Genomic DNA, 21,803 nt, shown 5'->3' with positions numbered 1-21,803 from the left:
GCATATTACACATTTGTTTGATGATATTATTGGCGAATTCTCTGCCATTATCGCTTTGTAGAATACTTGGTGCACCGAAAATTGTAAAAATATCTAAAAGACCATATGCTACTTCTTCAGCCCTTTTGGTTTTTAACTCGTTTAATCGGTTGTTGAAGCGATTATTCATATCACTTAATGATTCCTTCATGATCGTTACTTTTGTCAAAGAAGAAAGATTAACTACTGGTCACATAAATTTAAATTTAAAGTTCGGTACTAAATGCAATACGCGTGAGCAAGTAAGATGTAAGTTCTGATTGGCTAACGTATGCCGGATGATCACTCCTCAACGTATTATTATCACTTTGCCCGACTAGGTGGTAGCAGTATTCATAATGACCGGTCAATTTGATAAATTATTGAAACTTATTACAATGCCCAATTTTGTTGGTCATTATTCATAATGCCTGTATTAATCACTTTGTCCATAACATATACATCAAATTCAAGCAAAATAACTTTAGTAAATAAGTATTTTTGTAAACATAGTAACTCAGGAAAAACTGTATATTTTACATTTGAAATTTAAGAATATTTAATGATTGTAAAATATAAACAAAATGAAATAACTTAAAATTACTAATATTTTTCATCCATAGAAAACGTTTCTAAGTATAGTTTCCTCCACAACCTTTTCTTACTATGTTGCAAGATAATGACATTTTATAATTAAAAAGAATGTCATATGATAAACAACTCAAATATTGAATTTATTTTTTTTTACTTATATTAATTCTAGTTGTGAATTTAAATAATTAATCCTTAAGTTAGCAATAAAAAGTAATGTTGGTAATAATGCAGCAATATTTTATTTTCTAATACCTGCAGCTATCACTTTACTTTAAATAGATTATACAGATTGAGTGTTCAAAATCCAATCAAGGAAATTTGTGTCAGTCTTCTGCTCTGGAGGGACCTAAGACCAAACCTGCATGATCAACTCAAGGAATTTTTCATGGGCAGAAAGCCTGGATATACCTTCCATCTCTCACCACACAGCCTTCCTAATTGTGGGTCTGGCTGAACCTAGAATGGGTACAGGAAAAAAATTTCTCTTATACTGCTTTCAGACAGGTCACACTGTTGCCATTCCCTGTTCATTCATTCTCCCTTTGAAATCAATCTATTTTGAGAAGATGCTTTCAGGTAGACATTAGTGATATATGTCCGTGGCCTTGAGTCATGGATCTGCACCAGTTCAGCAAATGCTTCAAGTGACTAACCCAGTGTTTCCCAACGTGAGGCCCATGTTCCACAGGGGGGCAATTTGATTGTTAAGGGGGCAATTAGAAAATGAACTCATCCAGAGTTTAAGTTAACCGTATAGCTGCTGTACACGTTAGGGGGCATAAGGATTTTAGAAAGGCTTAGGTGGGGCATAGCACAAAAAAGGTTGGAAGACACTGGACTAACCCAAGGTCACTAGCTGACCTTGGGTTAGTCCAGCACTACCAATCAGCTATTGTGTGTGATGGCTTATGTGCTCTGTCATTAGCCAATTGGTGTTTTCACTCAATTAGATACTTGCCCATATTATTTCCAAATATTTGTTTAGACAAAAAAATAGTAGAAGTTATGATTTCACTTATTTTGGGTTTAGTTTTTACATTTTTAATTTCCAACATTTAAAAACTGAATTTATGTAATAAAATTTATAAATTTTTTATTAAAATCATACCAAGATAACTGAAAAGATTATTTTAAAAAATCCTTACATATAATTACAAGAAATATAAAATTTAATTATTATTTAGTTAATGAGATTTTTAGGCTGCAATTTGAATAAATTATAGACTTATGAATTCCCACTGTTATCTTCTGTCTTTACTTAATCTTGAGGACAGAGTTAAATAGATGAAAAACAAGACCAAATAGAAACCTTTGGGGCAGGATATCCTGATTAACTATGTAAATCCTGAAAGGATTTACATAGTTAATCACGATATCCTGCCCCAAAGGTTAAATGAAAAGAGCCCGGGTTAAATGCCCGGGCTCCTTTCAGAGTATGTTATCCCTCTTTGATCACCTCTGCACCTCCCCATAAAATGACTTGGTATTTAATTTTGCTGGAGTCGGGAGTCAGCCTACTAAATTATCAGGAGTCAGAATTGAGTTTTTTTTTTACCGACTCTGCAGCCTTGCTTTCAATAACTAGCTAGCAATTTGGATGATCAGTTCTACTGTATTTATTATTCAATTAACCTTCATAGGCTGTTTATGTTAAAGCTGTCCAATTTGGGTTCATTTTGACCCAGATGCAAACAAGTTTATAAAGACTACTGAAGTGAAGTATAACATTTAATAATTTACAATAATTTATTTAACTGAACAGTTAGTTTTATATATATATATATTTACATATAAAAGAATATAAAAGAGTTTTAAATACATAATGTAAAAAATTCTTATTTATAACAATTAGAACATATCTGTTACATGTTTCTTACAAACAAATCCTTTGCATACATTACAAACAATAGCAATTTTGTTGTCTGTTTTACAGCATACTGCAAATACTGTTCCTCTTTCTCTTGTATTTTCAGCTGTCAAAATTTCTGGATCCATGGTTAACCTTTCAACAGTGGACTAGTCGGGTATAGTTCTATCCCCAGTAGTGGAAAAAAAATGTGGGAAATTTTTAAAGTATTTTTCCACGCAATTTTTCTTATTATTGTTTCAGAAACAAATTTTGTAAAGAGTTATGTCTAGTAAAGAAGAGTATTTTTTTATTGTTACATAATTCATTTTTTATGTAAAATTTTTTTTTTTGCAGTAGTTTTAGGCTAGTTTTTGGTGATACCCCCAAAAGAATTTGACGACTATAGTCATCGATCACTGCTGAGTGGTTAATTGAGATTTACTCACAAAATCTGTAGCTGTTAGTTTTAAATATTATGGTTTTATTAATGCTTCTCTGAGAGCTTCTAAAACTAACTTTATTTTATTCATATGACCAAACTTTTGAGTACAATTAACTTTTTCCTTTCATCACACATGCATTATAGACAGATACATCAATCACAATCATATTTGAGAAATAATTGGAAGAAGGAATAGAAGAAATAACTGAAAAACAATTGCACACAGATTCATTACTTGCCTGAATATTATATACGACTCACCAAATAAACCATATCCAGTTCATAAGCCAACAGAAAAATTCTTTCTACGAATGTTTTCATCTATATGTAATAGACATCCTCAGGTATTCCTGAGGATGTCTATTACATATAGACAAAAACATATATATATATATATAGAATAATGTTTTCTATACCTAATGTAAAAAATAATTTGAATGCAGACAACTCATCAGTTACATGAGATACTGCACAAATAGTAGGACCTGGAATAAGTGAAACAACATTTATGGAGGCAAATTGTCTCCCATATACTATAATATATCTAAGTTCAGTAGTCCATTCAATCCTTTATCTTTAAATAACATAATCTTATTTTCAATAAACCTATATCACTGTAATCTTCATTGTTATCATTTGTTAACGATTATTTCTGAAACACTGTCTTCTTCAGAAATGCACTGGTCATCAGAAACACAATAATTCTTCAAGTTCAGTTGTCACCAAATCCTGTCATATTTCTTTTTTCTAGACAACAGAAAAACACTATTCCAGAATAAAAAAAAATGAAATTTTATAAAAGAATGTTCACTCAGAAATAAAAGAGAAATAAACAAATCCAGACACAGCTAGTAAGTGACTGAACTAAAAATTAATAAACTATAAACTAAACTGAAACAATTTATTAAGTTAAAATAAGTTAAACATTAAAGCAGTTGAAATGAAGTAAAATACACAAGTCTAAAATGACTCATTTTTATCTTACTTAAGCACTTATACATTATCAGAATAAAAATGTTTATGTTTGAAATTAAATCAAAAATTATTATTACTACTACTACAAACAAAATCAAAATATATTGTGTACACAACAATTTCAAATTCAATAAATAGAATTTAAGTTTCATTTGGGACCAAACAGACACAGTGTAGTTATTTAATTCAAATGATATTATGCTTTACAGCAAAGTAATAACTGTTTTTCAAAAGTCAAATTTTTCACTTAAAACTACAGTCAACCCTCCTATAATGCGGTAGATACGTTCCACTTTATAAGAATTTCACGTTGTAGGAATCCTTAAATACATGATCCAATCACAGCTCGGCACGTGTGCAGTTTACGGATAATGGCTGTTTGAAAAGTTTTCTTCCATAAAATTAATCGATTCTAGACTAATTTGACTCAACATTTCCAAAACACACAAAATTTTTTGGGAATAATCCGTATAAACTATGCTATAAACAAAAAATTGTAGGATTACTTACCGAGTGTGCACCGTTCGACAACGCCATTGCTTAAGCTTGTTTTTGTCGCAAAGCAGCGCACCAAACGGTGGGCGCGTTTTCTGATAAGTTATTTTTCTGCGAAAAATTCGTTGAACTTTGGAGACATCATTAATAGAAATAATTTTTATGGCCATTGAATAAAAAAATTTTTTTTTTCACAAGAAATGTATAAAATTACAGTACTGTATTAGACTTACAGTTCCTAATTTATATACTGTACAGACGATAGTAAACTCAACTTACCCGCCTAAACGCTCCGTAGCATGTAAGCAGTTCGGCTGCTCGTCCACTATTGGTCCAGATTCAACCAAAACTGTTGCGACACGAGTCGGCGATGATGTCTTACCGAATTATACGAGTTTTTTTTAGCGTGTTTGTACGAATGCGGTCACAATTTTTTTGCCATGATATATGAATCTGCATTATATGAACCCACATTATAGAGGGGTCGACTGTATTAAGTACTTGACATGATTTTCTGAATTAACCATTTGTGACATCAGGAGATTCATGACTTTCACAGAATGTATACAGATGTATTTATGACACTAGAGAAATTTCAGGGTTATAAAACATATTTGTTTTATATGAAGAAAGAATAATTAAGAAAACAGAAGATAAACTCAAAATAGTAGTAAAAAGAGAGAGCAGTTATTACAAAAAAATTTTTACATTTACAATAATTTAAAAATAAATTCAGATATAATTTAACACTATTATATAAATGTATAAAATAATAATTCAGAAATATAATATTAAATATCCAAATATAAAAAAAATAGATTAAGTAGAATAAAAACTTTCCTTGACAATAGTTTTAAAAAATATTAACTTATTTATATGCAATAAAAACAAAATAAATATAATAAAAACACCTGTTTCTTAAACATAAATTTCCAAAATGGAATAAACTTTTTTAAAAAATTTAAGCAAAATCCTTTCAAATTTTCTCAATAAATAAATTTTTGGAGCAGTTTAATACTATAAAAAAGATATCAATTTTAAAGACCTAGACTGGTACCAAAATTAATTAAGCAGGCTTATTTTTCATTTAATTTATTTACACTTACTTCTACCTAAACTTTAAATTATCCAAATGTTAAATAAATTGAAGAGGAGTGAAAACAAATATAAATATGAAATATTAGTTATAGATAAGAATAAATATTAAAATAAATAATAAATATGTATAGGCAAAATGATTCTAGAACTAGATATAAATTTAAAATTTTCACATAATGTAAATGTTATGAAAAACAGAATACAACAGAAATGCAGAATAGTGTTTTAGAGAAAACAAAAATGAGAAAAATTATGAAACCAAGCCAAATATAAACAACCAAAACAGAATTTAATAAAATTTCAAAAATTATAGATATAATTTAAATATATGTTTTGTGGAGACTGGAAAATATATTTATTGAAAATTAAAACAGCCAGTAAATTTAAACAAAAACAAAGCACATTATACAACCAAATAAAAGTAACAAACAAATAAAGATGTTAATTTTAAAAGGATATTAAAATAAAGAGTCAATTAAAGATATGAATAAAATAAATTTTTCATATCCTTTCATTACATAACAGTTAGGCCCATGTGGAATAGTATTACACACGTAATTAACACTTAACAGCTTTTTTTTAAATAAAAAATAACAGTATTTATTATTTTTTTATGTAAATACTTTTTTAAAAAACAAATTTGAAATTACTGTATAACATTCAGAAATTTTGAATATTCAAATAATTCAGATATTCATAGTCAAATTACCTTAAGTACCATAGTAATAAAAAGCTAAATATCTGAACAGAAACATTTCCAAATTATTTAGTACAATTTGGCTTTAAGTTTAATCTAGAACTGACTGGGTTAATTTTACAAAATAATATAATGCAGCATAACTCACTATTAATAAAGAATCATCACACACCAGAGTAAATGCAATTAAGTTCTCATAAACCTTTAACCGACGTGAAGTAAAAATATAACTGTCCAAGCAAATGGACCCAGGAGGGATCCGAAAACATTTGCTTGGACAGTTATATTTTTACTTCACGCTGGTTAAAGGTTTATGAGAGCTTAATTTACACAATGCATTCGTGCTAATTCAAACAAATTTTTTTTTAGCTACTGACTTCTTCATTTATGTATTTTGAATAGTGTTGCAACGAATAGTATATTCGGCCAAACTATTCGGCTCGATTAACGCACGTACGAAAATTGGCACGCAAACCGCATTATGGCAAGGACCCTGCTCTCTATTGGCCCACTGTCACTATGCTTCGCCAATCGCGTTAATTCTTGACAGTTCAGACAAGAGTGTCATGGCAGTATGTGATAAGTGATGATATCAAATGTGGATAACAATGAAATAACCTACACGTGTAAATAACGGAAAAAGAACAGAGAAGGACCGCAAAGTGAAAATGTGAAAATAAATATTAAATTGAGTTGATAATATAATCGAACAAGTCGAAGCAGCTTATTGGCGCGAAATTCGTGGCCGTAAATGCCAAACAATTGTTATCATAGACTTTGGAAAGCTAAATGCTTGTAATGAAAGTCACTAGCATGTACGGGCGAAAGCCTGGGGTCGTTCGGGCTACCAAGCTGTTTCGAATCTGTGAAATCATAACTGTGACTCATACCGACGTCCTATCTGTCTCTTTTATCCATTATCACCAGGCTGAGTCACAATTGTAAAATGGGAAATCTACGACAGGAAAGTCACGAATCAAAAGTATCGTGAGGGCATATTATGATGTATGCATAGGCATGCATGGACTAGAGTGATAGAGGAAAGAGAAAGGGAAGAGCAAAGACGAGCACTTAAAAAGGATAGGCAGGGTCAGACCCTCAGATGTGCGACGATTCTCGAACGAATAGGTGTGTACGTATGCTGATCTTTGTAATTATAAATTGTGAATACAAGTGACTAATATTACGTTCTTTTTTATTTTGTGCATGTTATAAGTTATAAACAAATATAAACAAACAACACTAACCCGATAACATTAAATCTAATTACCAAAATGATTAATTTACTGTGTTTTTGTTATTTCTTACTCCTGTTTTTAGGTATTCAGTATTCGGCCAAATAGTGATTAAATATTCGGTATTCGGCCGAATAGCGAAAAATAGGCCAAATAGGTCGGATACCGAATAGTAACCGAATATTCGTTACATCACTAATTTTGAAGGATTAATATAAACTTAACAAGTCAAACATATATTTTCAAATAAACATTTTTGAGACACTTCAAATTTCATCATCAGATCAAATACTTAAACAGTTTTGAACTTAGAACAAATAAATACATTCCAAAAACTTTTAGCAGATTCAAACATAGATCAGCATAAATAAATGGAATTTGCATATGAAAGCTAGTTGAAGCTGGAAGAGACATCAAAGCATCATACTGCATCAACACCTACTGTAATAGAAAACCTAACATGCTTTCAGGGCATCACTAAGAGTAGTAAATCAATTCTCCAATAACCAAGTGTTAGAGACACTGTTAAGAATATGTTGTGATTTATTCCTTACGTTTTATTGTAAATTTTTATCTGTATTTTTTAAAACAAATCTCTTGTTGTATGCCACATCATATAAACCATGCTTCTGGTAAAGCATGAAGATTTGCATATTACTGCATACAAAGCAAGTTTTTTAACTATATTAAATGTTTGGTGATCACTGATCATAAAGCAACATATTAAACATTTTATATCTTAATGTGATAGTTTGTAACTTACATGTAGGCACTGTATTGCATTTTAGTTACATTTTCAGAAATTATAGAATTGGCCAATAAGTCTGTGCAATTTTTGATAGATGGCAGTAAACATTAAAGAGGTTGCAGCCTAAGTTGAAACTTCAAACTTGTATGGCAAGCAGAAGTACACATCTGATGTCTGAACTCCAAATCAAACACTATGGTACATGTTTAGGCCACACAATGTATCACAAGATTATATATAAACATCCCAAAAACCCGATGTATTAATTAATAATGTGGATAACCATGGGTAACCATTGGATAGTTACATCTAAAGCTTAAATGTGTCTGGAAGGGAGGAATTGCTTGAAAGTCCGGGTGGAATAACTGTTCAGTGCAACACACAGTAAGCAGAGGCTGCTGATTTGACTCCCACTTTGGGTTGTTTCTCTTTTCTTTCAGACTATTCTAAATTTAAAATTAAATTATAGTTACTACTTTCATCAAGAGATGGTGACTAACATTTACCTCTAGTTGTTCTAATCACATAATTTATAATTAATATTTGTAGCATATTTTCTGCCCAATTAATTTGACTGATAGTTGGTTGATTATCACAAAATTTGTTGTAAAATGGATGCACTCAACAACAACAAAGATGACCAGCAAAGGTAAAAAAAACAAATTAAACTATTTAAAAATATTTATTAAGATTTATTTTACAGGATGTTTAATAACACTAAACAATTATTTTTGACTTTAATTAGCATTGTGATTCCTACCATACTTTTGTTGAGGGAAGTGGTGGCTATAAATCGTTTGTAAATACTAGAAATAATTTTCCAAAAGAAGTTTGGAAAATTATTCCAAACTTCTTTTGGAAAATTATTTCTAGAAATTTACAAACAAACTATGCTGTTGAAGGTAGAAGATGCCATGAAAGACAAACCTACTTCTACAGTATTATGATAAGCTATTATGAACACAACTATAGAAATTCTGTAGGCACTTGCAAAAAAAACTGAATAATTAAATAATTTCTGGATTAAAATTATCTGTTTCTTTACAATGTTATTCATAAATACTTAAATAATTATTTTAATAAAATGTCATAATTTTAACCCAAAACACAGAAAAATGCAGACATTTAAAAGCTGAACTTCTACTCGCCATGCTCAACGTTTCAAACATCATTGTCAAACTTCTAGGCTTCTATGATGATGGTGCTAGACATTTGAAGTTCACATTTTAGAGATGAAAACTTCAGCTGCAACCTCTCTATTATGAAAAGCAATAACTTTCAGTTTAAGTTTTGAAAGCTTGTAACTGTTTAAAACTGACATTTCAAAATTCATTTTTTAAAAAAAGCATTAAGTTTGGTTGTTTGACATCAGCTGAAACATGGATAAGCAAAATAAGCATTTTCAACAGATTATGCTTTTTTTTATTTTTAAAAAAAGGAAAAACATGGTGTAAACTTGTAAAAATATACATGCAGTGTATGGCAAGGATGCCTTGAAAGAATGTATGTTCCAGAAGTGGTTTGCGAGATGTCATTCTTGACTTTTTTCTGTCCAAAATACACCACAATTGGGCCAGCTATAAAGTGAAAGAGCTAATCAACACTGATCTACACTATACAACATGAAAGATTGCAGACTTTCTCCAAATATCAAAATTGAGCATGGAAACCATCTGCATCAACTTGGCTATGCAAGCAAGATTGATGTTTGGGTTCTGACTGAAATATATCTTTTAGAAGGCATTCCCATCAGAGATTCACTAAAAAAATCTGAGGATAAAGATTCATTTTTGAAGGATTAATTCACCTTCATTAAATTCAAAGTATAAGGCACCACTATATATATAATACAGGTGTATCTTCTAAATTATACAATTTTCAAAACATGCCAAAACTTCACAAAAAAATAAAAAATATAAAAACTAGCACTGATATAATTTTAAAAATACATTCATGCCAACAGTGCATAATTCTCTCAATAGCTGTCAAACCATGATCATATTACTGCCAAACAACAACAACAAAGGAGCCTAAACAGTGACTATTATAACATGACTATAACTCAACGTGAGTGTTCTAATTTAAATTTTGTTAATTTTAAACTATCATAATTTATTGACATATATTTATGTGAAAAAATTCTTAAAACTGTTTATTTAAAGCTTTAATTATTAATATATAATAATTTATATATGAAAAAATTTGGGAACTGGAAGATATCTCATTCAATACATTATAACTTGTATTCCATTTACAATACTTCCTCAAGGAGCATAACCCAATCATAAATTGGAGTTGTCCATATATTATACATAAAAGTAATTTAAAAAAAAAATGCACACAGTATGGTATTAACATATGTTTAAAACAGGAAATTTATGCTGAATTAATCAATGTACTTTTAACAATAAATTAAATTTTAAAAACCTATTAAATATAAATTAATTAATTCAGTTGAGCAACTTACTGACTTATACTAAATCTATACTATACATCAATATATTGAGTTAAGAAATAATTCATAAGCATTTTTTCAAATTTAAAAATGCACTGGCAAAATGTCTTATATTATTTGGAAAAGAATTTTTTCTCTACAAGATAGCATGTTTTGATTTTTTAATTTTATTGATTTTTGTGTATTTACAGATCATTAAAATAGAATGTCAAGTAGACAAAACTGAGCATTTTTAACTCCATTTGCTTTTAATGGAGGTTACAGCTGCTGAAGCTACTTGTGAGATTTGTGCTGTGTATGGAGAATGAGCAATGCCTCAAAGTACCCCCACCATTGGTTTTTGCATTTCAAAAATGGAAATTTTTACCTCAAGGATGAATCACACACTAGTCAACCAATTCAGTTTAATGAAGAATGATTGAATTAACTTCATGAAAATCCACATCAAACGACCAGAGAATTGGCAGAGCAGATGGTTTGTGATAAAAAACTTGGTGAACCACCTTCACTCAATTGGCAAGGTTCAGAAACTTGACACTTGGATGCCACACACTGATCAAAAACAACAAAAATCAATGCTCCACAACTGCAACCAGTTTGCTCACTCAACATTGCTCAACACAGTCAATAAACAGTGTTTTCTTTACTGCATCGTCACTGGTGATGAAAAATGGTGCATTTATGTCAATATGAAGCAGTGAAAAGAATGGCTCTGCTCTGACAAACAAGAGACTCTCAAGCAAAACAAAACCTTCATCTTCAAAAGACTATGCTGTGTGTATGGTGGGATTGGGAAGGCATAATTCACTATGAATTGCTTGAGCACAATCAAACACTCAATGTGGAGCTCTACATTCAACAATTGCACAACTCAATGAAGCAATTCACCAAAAAAGACTGAATATGTGAAATGACATTTCTCTGCAACACGACATCGCTTGTCCTCACGTAGCGAATATGACCAAAGCCACCATTCAAGAACTCAAATGGGAAATGTTGCTTCATCCTCTTCATACTTGGTGCCATCAGATTTTTATCTATTAAATTACTTTTGAATGCTTTGCATGATGTATTGTTCAATAATGACATGGAATCGAGGGCTTGGTTGGATGAATTCTTTTAGTCAAGACAGAGATTTCTATCACCATGACAATGAAAAACTTATTGAATGATAGGAGAAAGTCGTAAACAACAACAGCAAGTATATTACTAATTAATTTATTGTAGTTTCTTTGTTTAAAATAAATTTCAAAAAAAAAAAAAAAAAGGCTCATGAATTATTCCTCAACCCAATATATAACTTTTTCATTTTACTTTTTTTATATTTCAATATAAAATTGTTTCATTGAAATGATAAATTTCAAAAATTCTAAACAATAAATATTCCTGGTGAGAATATTCATTGCCACTGAATAGTCTCACCAGGAAAGTATATAGGCAAAAAAGAATCTAATAATTAAAAGGAAATTTTGTTGATTGATTAAATATAATTATTGAAATAACTTATAATGGTGATTTTATTTATATAGAACCACCATTTACATGTTATTTCAATAATTGAATAAATTTAATTAATTTACCTATGATTTAGACATATCTTAAAAAGTAGCTAGTCAGATTATACTTTGAATCTTCACTCATAAGGTAAGCATATTTTCAATTATATTATCTAACTAAATATTCAATTTAGTTAAGCATATTTGTTATATGTATATATAAACTAAATGTTCCATTTAGTTAAGCAAAGTTATACACCAAACATAAGAATTTTATAACTTGATTAAAATTATTCAGACTAAGTTTTATCAGGCTGAATGGACACAGCAGAATGCTCACTCAAACATTGAATAGTATAACTGATAATGTGTTTTGATTGTAGGAATTATGTTCAAATTCCTACTCCCTGAAATTTCTTCCTGATCTTCTAATTAATAATTAAATAATTTAGACTAATTTATTAAGTACCTACTGGATGTGAATGATAATTCTGTTTACATCCAGTGATGACATTCGAAATATTTAACAAAGGGTTCGCTAACAGAAAATTTTTCCTTAACAATTTTTTTTTGCTCAAATGGTGCATTGGAAGGCTCTAGTTTAGTAGTATTACAGAGAATAATACGTATATTTTAATATTTTTAAAAGAATCAAAACCATTGAGAAATGTTACATGTGTTTAACAAGGTTCGGAAAACTTTGAAAATGTTAACAACGGGTTCGGCCGAACCTGTGCGAATCCGCTGAATATCACCACTGTTTACATCAGTGACAAATTTCTATTTATAAGAATTTAGTGTAATGATAAAAAATCTTTATTGTTTGATTTCTTAATTAATCCAATTGTTAAAGCTAGTTATAATTTATAATATAAAAATAAAAATTGCACTTCAAAATGAAATAAAATGAAATATATAAACTAGTATACTTACATGAAATATTTTTCCAATTTTAAAATAATAATGAATCATTCTAATTTCCAATATAGATAATGAATATATAAAATTAAAAATAATGCTTATAATTGTTAAAAATAATACACTTATTTATATCAATTATTGTCAAAAATTATAATTCTATATGTTTTCAGAACTTTAACAACAACAAAATACTGTGATTGTATTTCCTTACCATATGTAATAATTTGTTTTTTGATTATACATACACCACATGTTATATAAGCAAGAACAATTAGGTTTCTGAATACAATTCTATTTTGTATTTATTTCAAATCACTCCAAATTAAACGTCCAGGTTAATACATACAAACAAATAATTTAAATGATCAAAATTATATTTATTAATACGGTGTTTTATATTTGTAATTCTTGTTTTTAGTACAGTTTCATAAACAGAAATGCAATAAGATTGTAAAATCAGTAAAAATGAATATATACTAAATTATACAAGTTACACAACACATACAATATAACAAATTGAATGTTTCCTGCCATGACAATTTTATCAATAATATGACAAAATCATATCTTAACAGACGTAATGAATTTTATTTAATAAGATTTATATTCTTGTTAAACTATATCCGTTAAAATTTATGTTAACAGTTAATTTAGAAAACAAATGCTTACACAGACTTATACAGTACATACTTAACTTTTCTGGCAAGACTATCATAAATATTTCATAATAATATAGGCTAAATAAACAATATTCACTGCTATCAGATAGGATTGTTTCATATAGATTTTATTCTAAGCGGATATTTTATGATGTAATAGTATATATTACGGTTTATACAATATTTTTCCTATTGAAAATGATGAAAAATCAACTTGTACTGTTTTTATTACTAATCATTCCAAAGTTCTCTACATAAATAATTCTGTGATTACATTTTGATAAATAATCTGTAATAGATATTAAAAGTTAATTATATATAAATTTGAATCTCACTTTTTTAAATATTTAAAGTGTTTAGGTAATGTTAAGTACAGTTTAATGGTCATAAAGCATGTTAAAACTAAATTATTTTAATTATAGTATCTACATAAAGTAGTTATCTTTAGATTTAAAATACAGCAATTGCGATAATTCTTATGAAATTCACTTACATCCTAAAATCTTCCATGACACAATTAACCATACTTATAATTTCATTAAATACTTAATAATATAACAGGTAAGCTTTACTCTACTTATTCTAAATATCAGTTAAACTTTTTATTTTCTTTTTTTTTAACATTCGATTAATATTGAAACTAAGCCTAAGTTTAGGCTTAACGTATTATTCGACATGAATTGCTTACTTACCATTATCGCATTATTATGCTGTATCTATCTTATATCTTAAGTATAAAAGACATTGAGATTAGACTTCTTTTTTAATATGAAAAAAACACTCGTTAATATTCTCTCTTGACCCGTTTCAACTTCCCGTTCCAATCCTCAAATCGACGACATCGTTGATCACGTGACACCCCCGAGATCACGTGGTTTTTGTTTTCACGTGATTAATATGGCGGTGGTGGTAATCGGTTTGCGAGGATAACGATACCACGTGGAAAAATGAAAGTCGAATATCTAGTTGTAGATTCGGGAGCTTTAATTAAAAATGCGCCTGTACATGTAAGTTTTGTTTTATTTCCATTGTTTTTAAAAGAGAAAACGATAAATTTTCTACCATAATTTTTTAGGTTAAAATATTTTGTGCTTTACTGAACCGTTCAGCCCTTTTTCTCTGATATTTTTAGGTTTAATAGACATAAAAATGTAGATGGTGTAGCGAACATCTTTCTATCAAATTCTCAGTTATAATAATAATAATTTAGGTTTTTCAATAAAAAATACATTAGGTCTACAGAAATTTAACGAGTAAGCCTAAGTTATCGATCACTAGTGATTCAATTGTTCATGTTATTTTATTTTTAACCTTTTTTAAAATAATTTATGAATTTCTTATATTTTACTTTGGATTATCTTTATAATTATCATAATAAATTACTGTAATCGTATTTCAATAAATTTCCGTAAAGAAATTAACAACCACCAACATAAAATAACAGAATAATTCACAGCTGTAAAAAAGAATACAGTAATTAATATTTTAAAAATTATGTCAAGTTATATAAAATCTACATATTTTGAATATTGTAAGGTAGTTGAGTCCACTTAAGAGGGCTTTGAATAAGGAAGCAGTTTGCTTAAGAGAGTATTCTCCCTCTTCGGATTTTCTCCCCTATGTTTTACATTATTGGACCACCATTAACAGAGCATCAGATAGTAGAACAGTCTGCATAAAGGAGCACTATTCTAAGAAAGAATTATCAGGATCTATCCTTAATTCTTATGGTAAGTTATCACCTGGGACACATTGCAACAGGCTCTCTACACTAATATTTCTTGAGATTTGGTTAAACTTTCCATTGGCCAATTTTCAAATTCATGGACAATCGAAAGATTTCTCACAGAATCGTAATGAATACACATATAAGATACAAATACATATTAGAAAGATTTATGAACAAACAGTGCAGATCATATGTATTGTATATTTCTCATTTTGAGGGGATGTGATTAGCAATTAGATTTTGGAAGTCACACGACCTTTAAGGTGGCACTGTATTTATTTTTATGTACCATCAGAGAGAATATTCAGACTTTTGAAACAAGGATATTCACATCTTTTTAGTAGGCTATCTTCTGTATTTCTGGGAAGAAATAACATGACTGGTAAACTGTATAGAGTCCGAGTGCAAGTTACTCGCGCGCCGCCCTGGTGGCAAATATTTACATAACATATAGGAGTTCTCTAAAGAATGCATATGAGTTGTATCTGAGACATTACGATACCTAAACGATACCCAGTACAGTAAATCGCTTATTGTTAATTTTTTTTTAATTATAATATTAAACATGGGTAAATCAAATGTAAATTGTTCTGTGTTTGGATGTTCTAATACACTAGCAAACACTCAACATGTAACGCCGAAAGTTTCATTTTATTCTTTTCCGGCACGTCCACACCTTAAACAGAGGCGCCAAATTTGGATAAATTTTGCTAAAAGACAAAAGTAAGAAATACAAAATTGAAATTAAATGCCCTTACACGTGTAAAGATAAAAAAATTGTTGATTTCAAGACAAATGAGATATTTGTAGAATATTTAGAGTTTAAAAATTCTAAACTTTATTTAAAAGAAAATAGCAGGTATTATACACAAATTCAATTAGCTTTATACGTAACAAATATTCAGTTTTCTTATTTATCTATAGTGATGTACAAAATGTAATACTTAAAGTAGACAAAAATGAGACATTCATTTATTCACTATTAGAGAAGATGGAAATGTTCTACTTTAATTATTATTTACCTGCAATTGTAAATAGTATTTAAGTATTAAGTGTAAATAGTATTAAGTTTTATAGTGTTTTCACAATAAAAAAATTTCATTCGTTTATAATTGGTGGCTGCAGATTTACTAATACTACACAAACAAACATTATTTTATCTACATATGGAAGAAGTGAAATGGGTAATCTACAGTTCAATATTTCAAAAATTTTAATTCTACCAATGGCTCTCTCAACGTGAATTCTTACACAAGCAATTTTGTATGTTTCGTCCATTTCATTGCCACTAAACTACGTTTGATTTGGTTTTGAAAAAGGAGGCATAATTAAAATAGAATTTTTATTTTCGACAGCCAATTTAATTTGAGGAAACCCTCTATCAGCTATAACAATATCTCCCTTCTCCAGTTTTTGCAGAATACCACAATCATTTGTTATAAACGAATCTGTACTTCTTCCTCCATACCCACTAGAAAGAAAAGTTATAAGTCCTGATGGAGCAATTCCAATTAAATATTTTATAGTGTAAGCAGATTTATAGTAGGAATAAAACTGAATTTGATGTTGAACTGATGATGGCTTCTCAGTTTTAATTTCTGTACAGTCAATGATTACTCTTGTTTCAGGATAATTTTCTTTAAATGATTGAGGTAATGTAGCCTTAATAGATAATTTTGTTGGCCAAATAATCCAATCTTGTGTTGCAATAAAAATAATTTCTAAAATTTGTAAAAAATATGTTTTAATGGTGGTTCTATGAATTCCAAACAATGCACCTAATGCTGAATAGCACAAACCCAACTTTAACTTCATTAGAAAAATTAGTAACTTATTTTCCCAAGACAATTCATAAACTCTAACAGGACTGTTTGGAAGCATGTCTAAAAGTAAATTAAAAACATCGAATCCTACTGATGTTAGATCTTTTAAAGATTGATCACCATGAAAATTTGCTACACCACTAAAATGACATGACCTATTATTTTCTCCACATTCTTTTGAAATCATTTTAACATGGGAAACTTGAGTTTCAGAAACATTGTTACTAGTCATGCAAATAAAAATTCTTACATCTCCAAACTGTTCGTTTGTAACCTCTGTTTGAGTTCCAAAGTCACGTTTTTGTTTTTCTTTAGGGTCTAAAAAATTGTCTTCAATTGCTACATCAAAGTGTCTTCCTGCTTCTTCAAATAAAATGTTCCTTCTGTTCATTAGGCGTTTATATCTCTTCATTGACTGTTCATGTCGACAATTTTCTTCATTGCTTCTTTTTTCAGGATAGATTGTTGGATTATAATTTGGGCATCTTGGATCTTCACTTTTTTCCCCATCTATAAAATGCATACTACATATCCGTGCTGATTTAGAGGGTAGCCACTGTGATCCGTTTTTACTAAATTTACAAGGATATTGTTAGAAAATTATTTATGTAAATTTTTTAAAAATAAACAATAAATTTTGTATTTCTTACTTTTGTCTTTTAGCAAAATTTATCCAAATTTGGCGCCTCTGTTTAAGATGTGGACGTGCTGGAAAACAATAAAATGAAACTTTCGGCGTTACATGTTGAGTGTTTGCTAGTGTATTAGAACAACCAAACACAGAACAATTTACATTTGATTTACCCATGTTTAATATTATAACTCAAATAAAAATTAACAATAAGCGATTTACTGTACTGGGTATTGTTTAGGTATCGTAATGTCTTAGATACAACGCATATGCATTCTTTAGAGAACTCCTATATGTTATGTAAATATTTTCCACCAGGGCGGCGCGCGAGTAACTTGCACTCGGACTCTATTAATTGATCATTTCATATAAAAATAAAAGTGATGATATAAGAATGGAAGTCAATATGTAAGTTAAGGTAAAATTACACGATAATGAATTTTACTGTTTCTGACTGTTGTAACTTACGACAGTCAGAAACAGAGATATCCCTCATACAACACAGTTTTGCTCTTAACACTGTTTGTGATTTGGATATATTCCTGTACAAAGGACAAAAAATCCCTGTACAAAGGACAAAGAAAAAAAAATATTTTTCTTCTTTGGTTTTAACTTCCTATACTAGCTTTCTTATAAACCAGGTCTCACTGTTGGTAATAGTGCTCTAAATAAACCCAAACAACTGTCACCATGTTTTGTTTTTATAGATTAAATTAATAGTTATTGCATAAAAAGATTAAGTTTTTAAAGATCTCTTAGGTAAACTCAAGCAAATGAAAATATCAGATTTTATTTTCCTTGCATTTGCTTTAAAAAAATATATAAAAATCAATATATTGCTGATACTTCATATGAAGGTCAACAGGAAAGCTCAGATGATGATGGTATTGAAACCTGATACGTTAAGTTAAGACGTTAAGACCATTGAAACCTGATACGTTAAGTTAATATGTCTACAACAGCCATAAAAGGTAACGCAGCTGCACAGTAAGCGGGAGTTGCGGGTTCGAGTCCTGCTTCGGGCCGATTCTTTTCTTCCAGTTTATTCTAAATTATTTAATTAAATAATAATTATTAATTTTAATAAGAGATGGCACCTAACACCTCACTCTAGTGCCAAATTCATTTCTAATTTATACTTATTTATCCAAAATATAGCCCGATTATTTACAGCGTTGTAGATGTATTAATTATTGATTGCTTTAATAAACATTTTTCTCTTAATTATGAAAAAGATTAGTATACTTTTGCTAACTTTTGAACATAATCTATGTTTTGTACTAGTCCTTTGTTTCATATAACATAGATTTGCATTAGAGTTTCTCATTTCCCAGTCTTTTGCTTGTCCCAGGATTCTGGGAAAAAAGTGAACTGTTTCCTGGGGGTATAATTAATTATTTTTATATATAAAATAAATCTTAAAATCGAATGATATAATTATTTTTCATTTTTAACTAATTTAATACAACCTGCAATCTCCAAAATAATAATAATGCTGTGTAAAATATGTATAAAAAAATTACTTTTGAGTTTCGTAGACATTTTCACAAATAAAAAAAGTTTAATAAAGTTTGTTGGAAACTGCTTACAACAAAAATGCCTTTGAATTGAGTTAAAATTTAAAGAAAAAAAAATGAACTTAGATCAAACTTCTAAGTTAGAAGGTAATTTTCATTTATTAAATAAAACATAATACAAAATATTATTGTAAATTTTTATAATAAGATTTTAAAAAGCAAAGATGGTCAATACTCCAATCACTCAATTTGATTCTTATTTTACTAAAGAAAAGTCCTGCTACCAAGAATGCGCTTTTCAATTCAATTGATGTGGATGGAATTGTCTTTAATGCATTTAAGAGAAGACGGGTGTTATGTTTTTTCACCCGTAGCCTCAAAGATTTCTAGTTTGTTTTCAAAATGCATTACAGTATTTCTTTTGCCATCTAGTATTCTTTATCTATCTCGCCTGCTTTCATAGTGGCATTGAGCTTACAGCCCAATAATTCAGCAGTTAGTTTGGCTTTAATAATCAGATTTATGAAGAAAAACTTCATACTTGCATACTTCATACTCGTTTATATCCTTGCCCAATTTAATACAACCTGGCATAATGCAGTTATTGAAGCTACTGCGCATGGTTAAAAATTAAGACAGCATAAGTACAATTATTCCAGATATTACAGGTTCTGATAAGTAAAGAATTTTCAGTTTTGTCACAAATAAGCTACATATTGATTATTGACGATCTGTGACATACCATAATAAGCAAAAATTTAAAAAACTAATTAAGCTTAAAATTAATAAATACAAATGTATTCTGACAGTTTATGGGTTAATTATACTTTCTATTTGCAAAATTTCCTCGCCTTTAACACAAAATAAGAAAAAAGTGAATTTTTTAAAGAAATTTGTGGGATTTCCTGGGATGAGAAGAATTTCCCAGATTAAAAAACAGTCCGGATCCTGGATTTCCCGGAAACTCTACTTTGCATTCTCCTCTTACATTAGTATCTGTGGAAATATATCTTAATAAGAAAAAGTACTGATCTAAATTATAGTAATATTATAATCAATATAATCATTATTTTTAATCTATAGTTGGAAAACTTCTGGTCTTTAAATAAATTTTGTTAAAGTTGCAAAAAACTTATTGAAAAGAGATGCAAATTACTTCATTTTATTTGTATTGCATTATTTTCATTTTATTTTTATTGTTTAACTTATCAAAATTCTGAGTTTTTTTATAAGAATTTGAATGATTTTTTAAGATTTAGTAATTAAAAATAAATATTATGTCTGTACAGTACATATATCAATTTTGTTTTGGTAGTGTGCTTCTACTGGTTCTTTTCTATCATAAAACTAGTCAATATCTAGAAATCCTTTCTTTTGATCTATTTCAGCCAGACGATTGTGAAGATCTTAATAACAGATTCTGTAGACAATCAATAATAGTTTAAAACATTCAAAAAATAATCAAAATCATTCATAATTTATTCAAGAGAGCAGACAATAGAATATGAATATTATTTACAATTTTTGGATTTCTCTAAAAGTATACAGATTTCAAAGAAACATTCAGTGATTATACGTTGGTTCCTATGATTTAAATTAGATGTCAGTTATATAGTATAATATTTTAATGCTGCACTTATTAATTAAACCTATATATATATAGGTTTAATTAATAAGTGCAGCATTAAAATATTATACTATATNTTGTAAACGTTTTAATTGATAAAAATATGTGATATTCAATATATTTTTTAAACTTTAAAATTCACTCTTTTTCTTAAAAGATCAAAACTACTTTTATGAGTGAAAATTTCTGAAAACATTTAGATTATAATAATAAGTTTTGTATATTGTAATATGATTTTTATCTTTTATTTTTTTCATTTTTTTATAACAAATAAGTTCCTAGAACATTATTAAATATATTAATATGATAAAACAAAACTCTTTAAACATGAATATTTTAAATTCAATTTTAAATAAAAATTGAAAATTATACTGATATGATTAATAATTATATAAAAATTCTGTATTTTATTGAAAAGGCAGTCATTTTCAGATTTTTAATATAAAAAAAAGAACACTTTGTTATTTATCCATACATTTGAAAACGACTACTGAGAACATTTGTGCTTTTAACAGTGTTAATTAATTGTTGAATTTTTAATTTTTCTAATTTGTTTTTATATAATCAATATGTTGATTGAACGTTTTATATTCAATGTTATATTTGTCTTTAGAATGTGTTTAATACAAATACGTCATTTTTAGTAATGATTAAAAGAACTTGTCATATTAATACAGTAGAGCATCAGTTACCTGAAGTAACTGGAAAGTTTAGTTAATTAAATTGCTTGGATAATCAAACATGCATAGGAATTTCTAGGTTATGTGAACATAAGGAATTTCTAGGTTTTTTAT

General features: G+C 28.6%; 2 protein-coding genes and 1 pseudogene across 2 annotated transcripts in view; 1 reads left to right on the top strand and 2 right to left on the bottom strand.

Annotated features, from left to right (window-relative positions):
- Positions 1 to 14,537, bottom strand: part of LOC111623402 (E3 ubiquitin-protein ligase Su(dx)-like) — a 34,495-nt gene extending 19,958 nt beyond the window's left edge. Inside the window, exon 1 of the mRNA XM_023365965.1 lies at positions 14,375 to 14,537. The gene's annotated coding sequence lies outside the window, so the exon portion shown is untranslated. The remainder of the gene's footprint in view (positions 1 to 14,374) is intronic.
- A 3-nt stretch (positions 14,538 to 14,540) lies between these two features.
- The window catches only part of LOC111623404 (RNA-binding protein NOB1-like), a 50,164-nt gene continuing 42,901 nt past the window's right edge, over positions 14,541 to 21,803 (top strand). The window contains exon 1 of the mRNA XM_023365966.1: positions 14,541 to 14,689. Coding sequence (XP_023221734.1) covers positions 14,630 to 14,689 — 60 coding nt within the window. The 5' untranslated portion in view covers positions 14,541 to 14,629. The remainder of the gene's footprint in view (positions 14,690 to 21,803) is intronic.
- LOC111623401 lies at positions 15,808 to 18,062 on the bottom strand (annotated as a pseudogene).

The sequence above is a fragment of the Centruroides sculpturatus genome, unplaced genomic scaffold (assembly GCF_000671375.1).
Source record: "Centruroides sculpturatus isolate CEXI.00-Female unplaced genomic scaffold, Cexi_2.0 scaffold314, whole genome shotgun sequence".
Taxonomy (NCBI): Eukaryota; Metazoa; Arthropoda; class Arachnida; order Scorpiones; family Buthidae; genus Centruroides; species Centruroides sculpturatus.
Note: the sequence above shows the minus strand (reverse complement) of the source record. Positions and strands in the feature narration are given on the sequence as shown.